This window comes from Sciurus carolinensis, chromosome 17 (assembly GCF_902686445.1).
Source record: "Sciurus carolinensis chromosome 17, mSciCar1.2, whole genome shotgun sequence".
Lineage (NCBI taxonomy): Eukaryota > Metazoa > Chordata > Mammalia > Rodentia > Sciuridae > Sciurus > Sciurus carolinensis.
In genome coordinates, this window is record NC_062229.1 from 17,651,373 (window position 1) to 17,661,965 (window position 10,593).

General features: G+C 41.7%; 1 protein-coding gene across 1 annotated transcript; it reads right to left on the reverse strand.

The window, feature by feature from the left end:
* Positions 1-693: 693 nt before the first annotated feature.
* Positions 694-1,650, reverse strand: LOC124968149 (olfactory receptor 7A10-like). The gene has a single exon (XM_047530471.1). The coding sequence runs from the start codon at positions 1,561-1,563 to the stop codon at positions 694-696; it is 870 nt and encodes a 289-aa protein (XP_047386427.1). The 5' UTR covers positions 1,564-1,650.
* Between the last annotated feature and the right edge of the window lie 8,943 nt (positions 1,651-10,593).

Genomic DNA, 10,593 nt, shown 5'->3' on the forward strand with positions numbered 1-10,593 from the left:
CCCCTCATCTCTTCATCATTCTACCTTGTTGTCATGTAGAAATGCTGTCTAGAGGACGAAATACCTACAGGAAAAATGCTGAGCCAATGTCCTGGGGCCTGATTCCACTGACAATGGCAGGCACTGTGGACACCAAGCTAAAGAGAGGCAGCTACCAACCCTGAGCACTCAGTCCATAGCCAACTGGGAACCAGGCTGGGTGTGAAGCCATATCATCAGGACAGGTGTCAGGAGAGTCACACAGGAAGAAGTGATGCACACAGGTGAGACAGTCTCGCCACACCTTCTTCTACCATCACATTATGCACATAGCCTGGGTGGCAGAAAGCAGATATTTTTCCCACATTAAGATAATTAATGACTATCTTTAGTCAACAATAAGAAAAATTATTTAGTGTTATATGTGTTGTATGAGATGAAATTATGCCTAAAAATCGGTCATTTGAGTTAGGTGGGAGTTCCAAATTATTGCTGTTCCAAAGATGCAAAGAACTTCTATAGTGTTGGAAAATGATTACAGCGAAGAGGCCCAGATATCATCCAGAAACTGCAATCCAGTGAAATATGAAATTGAGTTGCACACAGAAAGTGAATCAAAGAGAACAAAACTCCAGAAAAAAAACAGAAGAGCAAGTTCTGCTTGCACCTGCTGATGAGGACCCCATTCTGGCTCTGAGGCTTTGAACCCTGTGATCATGGGTTCCTCTTCAGTCTCAGCACAACTGATGCTTTCATAGTTTCTCTCTCACAGAGTCTCCTCAGAGCACTCTTGATGTCCTTATTCCTCAGACTGTAGATGAAGGGGTTCAGCATGGGGGCGACCACGCTGTACATCACAGAAGCTGTTGCAGGAGAGTGTGAGTTTTGGGTCACAGCAGAACTAAGGTATACACCTAGGCCTGTGCAATAAAATAAGGAGACCACAGAGAGGTGAGACACACAGGTGGAGAAGGCTTTGTACCTGCCCTGAGCTGATGAGATTGCACAGATGGAGGACACTATCTTGAAATAGGAATAAAGGATACCAGCAAAGGCTCCACCAGCCAGCAAGACTGCAGCAACATACATCACCACCTCACTCACAAAGTTGTCAGAGCAGGCAAGGTGGAGCATGTGATTGAGTTCACAGAAAAAGTGGGGGATTTCCAAGTCTGTGCAGAAGGACAGTCGCAACACCATTATGCTTTGCAACCAAGAATGCAGAATGTTAATGATCCAGGACACCAGTACCAGCAAACCACAGAACTGGGGCTTCATGATGACCACGTAGTGCAGGGGGTGACAGATGGCCACAAACCGGTCATAGGCCATTATGGTCAGCAGAAAAATGTCCAACCCTGAAAAGAGTATGAAAAACTGCATCTGTGTGATGCACCCGGCGTAGGTAATGGCCTTGCTCTGTGTCTGGATGTTCACCAGCATCTTTGGGACGGTGGTGGAGGTGAAGCAGATGTCCACAAAGGACAGGTTGGAGAGGAAGAAGTACATGGGCATGTGCAGGTGGGAGTCTGAGATGGTGGCCAGGGTGATGAGCAGGTTCCCCAGCACTGTGACCAGGTACATGGAAAGGAAAAGCCCAAAGATGAGGGGCTGTAGTTCTGAGTCCTCGGCAAATCCCAGGAGGAGGAATTCTGAGATTTGTGTCTCATTCTCTGGACTTCTGTGGTTTACATAGCTAACAATACAAGAGAGAAGAGCCATGACTCAATTAGCAATCCTAACTTCACAGAAGCACAATCCAGTGTGTTCTACCATCAGGATGCAAATTCTTGTTGTGTACATGAGTTTGCTTCACTATGAAGCTCCCCTTACCCTCTCCAGAATTTCCTTTCCCACTCAGAATTTCCCAAGCATTTACTTACTCGAAAATCTGAATGACTTCCACGCATTTGAGCAATTTGATTAAGTGATGATCATTTTCTACGCACTGTCTAATGAGTAATTATTTAGAGCTTAACCGAAAAAAGGCATTGCTAAATCTAATAAGGAAGAAATAATTGAGGCAAATGTAAGTAGGTAAAGAAATAATCATACCAGATGTTCATAGTTGATAACAGAATAACATGAGGGAGAAAAGACAGATTTGAAAGAGAAATGAGAGAGTTTTCTTCTGTGCTGGGTGTTCAGGAAAGACCAGCACTAAGTGACCCTTGACAACACCTCAGGAAGACAGGGAGGGAGCCACGAAGTAAGTCCAGAGGTGTTTCCTTGACAGGAAGAAGGACCTGTGCAAAGACCTGAGGGAGGTGCTGGTTTCAGAAGTCCTGGGTCAACAGGGAGCCAGGGTGACCTGAAGGATGGGCGGGAGGGTACAGCTCAGACGATAATGAGGAGCAGAGGGTCCTTCATGCTGCTGAAGGTTCAGGACAAGAGGAGACTGTCCAGATGTTGTGGCTTTTGCATTTTAACTTTGCCAAGGCGCCTTGTGTGTGGAATGGCATCTGTTGCTTTCTCTGTTGCCTTATGATCTGGCCCCTGTATCATGGGATTCCTTTTGGAATAGATTGGGCCCCAGTCCCACTTCTCTTAGACCTATCGTGACCCCTAAATTCAAACACCTGCTCCATTTACAAGCCTCCCATGTTCTCCTGGGGCCACATTAACACAGTGTTCTTCTCAGGTTAGACTAGTGGAAGCAAAGGACACCAGGCATGCTCTCAGTATCAATTATTTTTCTTCAAATGGACCTACAATTGACACCCAGAAATTTCAGATTGTGAATGTTCTGTATCCATGAGAACTTTGCATTCCCTTGTACTATAGACATTTTCTACTCCTGTGTTGAAACATATACACAGATTAAAGTCATGAACATGCAAGGTCCACACTAGCAGACTCCACCTGCTTTATTCTCCCAGTTTCCTTGAGGGTGTGAATACATGTGCATTCTCTATATCAAACTTAAAGATCAAGAGAAAGTGTCATATAAAAATAACAGCAGGGTTAAAGAACCAGGTTGAACTGACCAGCACAACTCTAGTTTATAACTGAATAAAGCATCGACCATCAAGTGGAAGAACATATATAATAGGAATAATTTCATAATCAAGTTGGCAACGATCTGGACCTGAAAGAATGGAATGAGAGAGGTTCCCCTAATGCCTTGGCACAGGGCAGGTGCTCAGTTGTCCTTTGTTGGATGAATCAGGATTTCAGTCTCAAGTGCACTGACAATATGATCAAGATGAATTCCCTTCAGATAGGAAACCTTGAATAGGTCAATAACAGCTGGCTACATGGCTATCTGTGCAGAGGAAGTGAAGGTGGCCCCCTAGCTCATTTAACAGAGGAATTAAAGACCTCTATGTGGAAGTAAGCAATACACTTTAGAGAAGCATCAAGAAAATATTATATAAATTCATGGATGGACAAAACGTCCTTAGATAAGGCAGGAAATTCAGAAGTAATAGGATAGACCTATTTTACTAAATATGATTTAAGACTTCTTATCACCAAAATATCTCTCCCAAAGTCTAAAGATGAAGAATCAACAGGAAAATTCCACTGAAATGCTGACAACCATAGAAAATGGGTATTTGATAATCATAAACAAATTTATTGTTGCTTTGTCTTAGAAAAAAAAAGTGCCTCACTTTGCTGTGTGTCCCTTCACAGATAACTCACATCTCTCTTCCACACAAGTGTTTGCAAAGGTCCTGGGACACGTGCTCTATGACACACAAACCATACTGAGCCTCCGCTCCCTCTTCTGATGGGGCTGCCTTTGCCATCATGTCATCGTCAACAAGGACCTGGCACTGCTGAGCTCCCTCTTCACTGCTCTTGTTAGCATGGTGGTCAGATGATTCAGCAAACCACCACAGCAATCTCTTAGCTCTGGGCAGGGCTGGACTGGCTCTCACATATCCTTAGGTACACCTTGTTGGTTTCCAGCATCTCAGATGTTTCTCTGCAGCACCTACTGTGCACTCAGACTCACCTGGGTGGGTTCTGAATGGAAGGTCTCCTCATGGAACCAGATTCCTCTGGGATGTGTGACGAGGGAGACAGAAACTGTTTACAGACAAGACAGCAGAAGGGAGTCAAGCAGCAGTGCCCACCAGATGCAGGACTCAGAGAAACAGCCACATCCCCTCCAGACCAAGGCAGCAGTGCTGAGGACTGGGAGGGAGGACACTTAAAGCTAGTGTGTTGCTCATTAGGCGCATTTCCCTCTTGCTATTCCAACCCCTAGCTCATCAATTCCCTGTAGGATGTTGCTCTCCACCAAATGTACTCTTTTTTTTGCAGATTCTCTGTTTCCAAGACACAGGTTAAATGTATAGGGAATTGGTTTTTATTTCTTCTTCTGAATGAAATCTTCTGCCATCCAGAGAGCTAACCTCCTAACACCAGATCACAGCCCTGACCCAAAATGTCTCCAAAGCTTAAGGTGGAAGACAATTTTCTCCTAGGCATCCCCAAAGTCTGATTGTGTTGGTGACACATTTCTGATATCTTTAGAATACTTACTTTTCCCCCTCTTCAACAAGGGGTGAATTGTGAGCCCTTGATATGAAACCATGACAACTGTAACCCTTGGCTTTGTGACACTTTCCCAAAGACAATTGAAAATATCTTATCTCTAGTGAAGAGCTATCATACAGTATTTATTTATAGAAATTTCATAATTCAAAGACATATATTTATTTCCTTTAATGCATGTTTTACAGAGATTAGCACATTTTAAGAATCTTTTACATTACATATTTATAATAAAATCCTGTTCTTTGTGGACTGCATCATTAGGATCCTCATTCTACAATCATACCCCTGAGCTCTCCAGTAGGGCTCATTGGGAGTTAGAATCTCAATTCATGAATTTTGGAAGAGACAGAAATATTTATTTAACAACAGAATGGAAATACCCCCAGGGCAGAAACTACCTGCGTTGAACAGATGCTCAATAGGCATTTGGGTTCCACACAACAGAGATGATGGAAATGCGTAGATCTGATTATTGCACATGGTGGACACATTTCAAACCATCCCCGCACCCCACACGTGTATGGTTATGTGTCAAATAAGAATAAACTTTAAAATCATGTCCTTGTTATTTTTCTTATCTACATGCTCTGGATGAAACTTCCCATCTTATGAATAACAGTGGTAAGAGTGAGCATACTGTACTTCTTCCAGATCTTAGGGAAACCCCATTCAGTGTGATCTTAGCTGTGGGTTTGACATTTGCAGCACTCATCCTGTTGAGGAATTTCCTTCTCTAATTTCTCGAGAGTTTTTACCATGGAGGGATGTTGAAGTTTACAAAATTCTCCTTCTGCATATCTGGAGTTGATCTGATAGATTTTATCCGTCTTTCTGTGAATGTAATATATCCTGTTTTGATTGTATATGCTGAGCTATCCTTGCAACCCCAAGATAAACCTCACTGGATCATGGTGTATAATCTTTTTGATGTACATTGGATTGAGTTTGCTAATATTTTGTTGAGCATTTTTACATCTATCTTCACCAGGCATATTTGACTATGATTTGGTGTGTCCTTGTCTTATTTGGGAGTCAGGGTACTATTGGCTGTATACACTGTGATTGTAGGAGTTCCTGTGTCTTCATTTCATTTTATGTTTGGAAAGGCGTGCTGTTCATGTGTTTGATGGAACTCTCCAGTGAAGACTTTGGGTTCTTGGCATTTCTTAGTTGGGATACTTCTTACACACATACTAAACTGATTAAAAGCGTCTAAAAACACTTACTGTGCCTACTTGGAGCCCTCATGAGAGTGTCAGAGATGACACCTGAGAGTCCAACACAGCACAGGGTGGTGGATTCAGGATCAGAGCTGCCCACCTGGGTCCTGGGACCATGTCCTCTCCACCAACACTCCCTCTCTCCCAGGAGCAGGTCAATGCTGGACTCACTTCCTGTTCCAGGAGACCCTTGTGATGTCACAGTGACCTGAGCCAATGAGGAGCAAGGTGGTGGTCACAATGTCTTCTATCTCTGGAGCATCAGCTCTGGGAAGGACACTTCCTGTGAGCATATGACTTAATTCACACAGAAACCCCATGAAGTAAGTGGAATCTCCTAAGTTTGTGTATAAGGAGCCAAGGTCAGTAAGTTTGATTTCCTCTCATGAAGGAAGTATAGAGTCAGCAAGTGTCAACTTGTTGAGGCAGAACCTGAGTGGCTAAGTCCACAGCTCACCACCCAAAATCAGAACAGATGTGATAGAAGTGTTCATGGTGGAGAAGTCCTCAAAACGCCTGAACCTGACTCATTCCACATCGTAGCCTCGATGCTCCAAGGGTTGTGCATATACCAAGATGGGCATCATCAACATTGAGTGCTGTAAACAACTGCAGAGTCTCTGGGTGCCCCTAAACCTGAGTTCCTCTTTAAAGGTCTTGTAGAACTTGGGTGAGAATCCATCTGGTCCTGGACTTTTCGTGGTTGGTATTTTCTATTTTGTTGGAGTATAGATTTTCAATGTAGCTTCTAATCATTTTATGTGCTTTAGTGGTGTCTGTCATGATATTTCTTTTTTCACCACAAAATTTTTTAATTTGAATTTTCTTTCTCATTCTCTTCATTAGTGCAACTAAGGGTTTGTCTATTTGGTTTAATTTTTCAAAGAACCAACTTTTCATTTTGTCAGGTTTTTGAATTCTGTCTTTTGTTTCAATTTCATTGATTTCGACTACGAATTTAATTATTTCCTCTCTTCTACTACTTTTGTGGTGTTCTGTTCATCTTTTATAGGACTTTGAGTTGTAATGTTAGATCGTTTGTGGAATTATATTCCTTTATTGAATGCACAATATGCAATTAATTTTCCATTAGTACTGCTTTCATATTGTCCCAGAGATTGGATATGTTGTATCATTGTACTAAGTTACCTCTATGAATTTTTTTATCTCCTCCCTGATGTCCAAAAAAGTTCAACTTTGTTAATGATGTCTGTTTCCCTCTACTATCCTTCCTACCCCCATAATCCTTCCCCTCCCTTCACCTCCCTCTACCTAATATAGTGTCACTATTCATCCCCTTCAACTCCCCTCCTTATTGTGAATTAGCATTTGCATATCTGAGAAAACATTCCACCTTTAGATTTTGGTTTCTTATTTCGCATAGCATGATTTAGAATGTGGAGGTTTTCTAGGATCCACTTGTGCCTGAATGTCTGTCTAATTTTCAGTTTTCAGAATTTATACAAAAATTACACAAAATTGACAACTAGATTCGATGCCAGCGCTGAGCCCACCTCCCCCCACCAAGGGATATACCGGTGCTGACCGACTTCCAACCCTCCCCCACACCAAGGATTAAGGCCATAGCTGAGCGTGAACACCCAGACCCCTACTGTTGAGGGACACTGCACCTGCCTCCCTGCTGACTCAGCACACCCTTGCTGGGGCTCCCCAGCTTCTTTGGAGACTGGTGCACACATTTTGAATTATTCGTGAGGGCATGGTCATCATCATTGCAAAGGTGGCTCCCTTCCTGAGACAGCTACAGGAGACTGGAGGCCCTTTGACAGGTACCTCTGTTTACTCACTTACATCCTCCATTCTTCCCCATCCTCTTGATCACAACTAGAAATACTGTAATTAGTAATCAAACTGATCCTATTTGTTTTAATAATATTAAAGTTTTTATAGGGGCTATCTGGTTCAGAGCTGCAGTTTCTCTGTATTGGATGCTACTGGTATTGATCTCCCCTTCAAAGGAGAGGTAGTGGGAAACTGCAGGGTCATAGTAAGCCTGCAATGGGGGAACATCAGTACCTCTGATCTTCACTGCTAGAGGGGAATATATAGAATTGATATGAAAAATTATGGGAAGAAATTCTCCCTAACAAACCAAGATGCTATTGTGATAGAACTCAATGACAGTATGGCAGTAGAAATGACACAAAAAGAGTTTCAATGTGCATAATTAAAATGATATGTGAAGCAAAAGAGGAGATAAGAGAGCAAATGTAGGCAATGCAAGACCATTCCAGTAAACACTCAAAAGAGCAAATGCAGGAAGCAAAAGAACCCTTTAATAAAGAGATGAAGATTCTGGAAAAAAAACACACAGAAATACGTAAAATGAAATAAATGATAAACCAGATTAAAAACTCAATAGAAACCATCACTAACAGAATAGACCTCATGGAAGACAGAGTCTCAGACAATGAAGACAAAATATTTAATCTTGAAAATAATGTTGAACAAACAGGTGATTAAGAAGTCATGAACCGAACCTCCTAGAATTATGGGATATCATGAAAAGACCGAATTTAAGAATTATTGGGATTGAACAACCTGTGCAACAAAATAATATCAGAAAATTTCTCAAACCTGAAAAGTGAAATGGAAAATCAAATACAAGAGGTTTACAGAACACAGGTGCACAAAACTACAACTGACCCACACCAAGAAACATTATAATAAAAATAATTCACATAGAAAATAAAGACAGGATTTTAAAGACTGAGAGAAAAGCGTCAGATTACCTATAAGGGGAAACCAGTACAGATATCAGCAGATTTCCCAGTCCAGAATCTAAAAGCAAGAAGAACCTGGAATGATATATTTCAAGCTCTGAAAGAACATGGATGCCAACCAAGAATCCTATACGCAGCAAAATTAAACTTCAGATTTGACAATGAAAGAAAATCTTTCCATGATATACAAAAGTTAAAAGAATTTACAAATAGAAAGCCTGCCCTGCAGAACATTGTCTGCCAAATATTTCGTGAGGAGGAAGTGAAAAGCAACAGTATAAGTCAGCATAGGGAGGAAATACACTAAAGGAAAAGTCAATCAAAGGATGAGTAAAATACAAAATAACCAGGAATAAAAATTACATCTCAATAAAAAGCCTGAATGTCAATGGCCTAAACTCAACAATCAAAAGACAAAGACTGGGGGAGTTTCAAGATGGCGGACTAGAGTGTGACCGCATTCCATGTCACTCCAGGACTCATAATTCAAGAAGAAGTATTGAGAGACTCGGGACCAACTCAGAGACGCTGGGTGAGTCTTCCCTGCTGGGCGAGGCTCCCTGGCTGGGGCGGTAGTCCTGGTCCACAGGGAACTTCTAGGAGGAGACATGCTCAGCAAGACTCCCCTGCCAGAGCAGTGAACCTGGACAGCTGGGAATGTAGCAGAGGAGAGCTGCCTAGAGAGACTGCCCCTCAGGGCAAGGCTCCCCGGCCCAGATGGGTGGTAGTACCGAATTGCAGGGAGCTATGTGGAGGAGAGCTGCCCAGTGAGATTTCCCCACTAGGTGAGTATCCCCCATCAGGTGAGTCTTCCCCACTGGGTGAGGCTTTCCCACTGGGGTGATAGAACCAGACGCAGGCCCAGACCAGCCATGCCCCTGCCCACAGTCTAGTGCCCATTTGGCTGACCATCAGTCAACACGTGAAGGTGCTTCTGCCTACTAGCAGGGAATATACCACACCTGGAGGCCACCACCCCAAGAGAGGAAGCTTCCTTTGTGGATCACTGCATTATCAAGTTCCTCCAAGACTTCAGGCTACTGAAGGCTAGGAGGTGAGTGATTGGAAATCTACAGGGTTGCTATAAGTCAGTAGGGGGAAAACTGCAATATCTCAGAGTTTCAATACTAGAGGGGAAGATACCTGAGCAATATGAGAAAACAAAGGAAGAAAATGTTCCAAACAAACCTAGATGGTACATCAATAAAATTCAATGACAGCATGGTAGAACAAAGGTCAAAAAGGGAGTTCAGAATGTACATAATTAAAATGATCATAGAATCAAACAATGAGATGAGAGAGCAAATACAGGCATTGAATGATTGCACCAATCAACAGATAAAAGAGCAAATGTGGGAAACCAAAGATCATTTCACTAAAGAGGAGATTCTTGAAAAACACAAACAAACAGGATTCCTTGAAATGAAGGAAACAATAAACTAAATTAAAAACTCCATAGAAAACATAACTAAAAGGATGGAACACCTGGAAGACAGAACATCTCACATGAAGACAAAATATTTAATCTTGAAAACAAAGTTGATAAAAAGAGAAGATGGTAAGAAATCATGAACATAATCTCCAAGAATTATGGGATATCATAAAAAGGCCAAGTTTAAGAATTATTGGGATTGAGGAAGGCACAGAGAAACAAACCAATGGAATGAACAACCTATTCAATGAAATAATATCAGAAAATTTCCCAAATCTGAAGAATGAAATAGAAAATCAAGTACAAGAGGCTTATAGGACTCCAAATATACAAAATTACAACAGACCAAGGCACATTATAATGAAGTTAACTAACATGCAAAATAAAGATAGAAATTTAAGTGCTGCTAGAGAAAAAAATCAACTTAATTCAGGGGTAGACCGATATGAATATCAGCAGATTTTTAAAACCAGACCCTAAAAGCAAGAAGGGCCTGGAACAACATTTTTCAAGCTCTGAAAGAAAATGGATGCAAACCAAGAGTCTTATACCCAGCAAAACTTAACTTCAGATTTGATGACGAAATAAAATTCTTCCATGGTAAACAAAAGCTAAAAGAATTTACAAACAGAAAGCCGGCACTACAGAACATTCTCAGCACAATATTCGATGAGGAAGAGATGAAAAACAGCGATGTAAATCAGCAAAT

Excerpts from the sequence above, each read along its gene's own strand:
- LOC124968149 (XM_047530471.1), bottom strand. The coding sequence starts at position 1,563 with ATGTACCTGGTCACAGTGCTGGGGAACCTGCTCATCACCCTGGCCACC.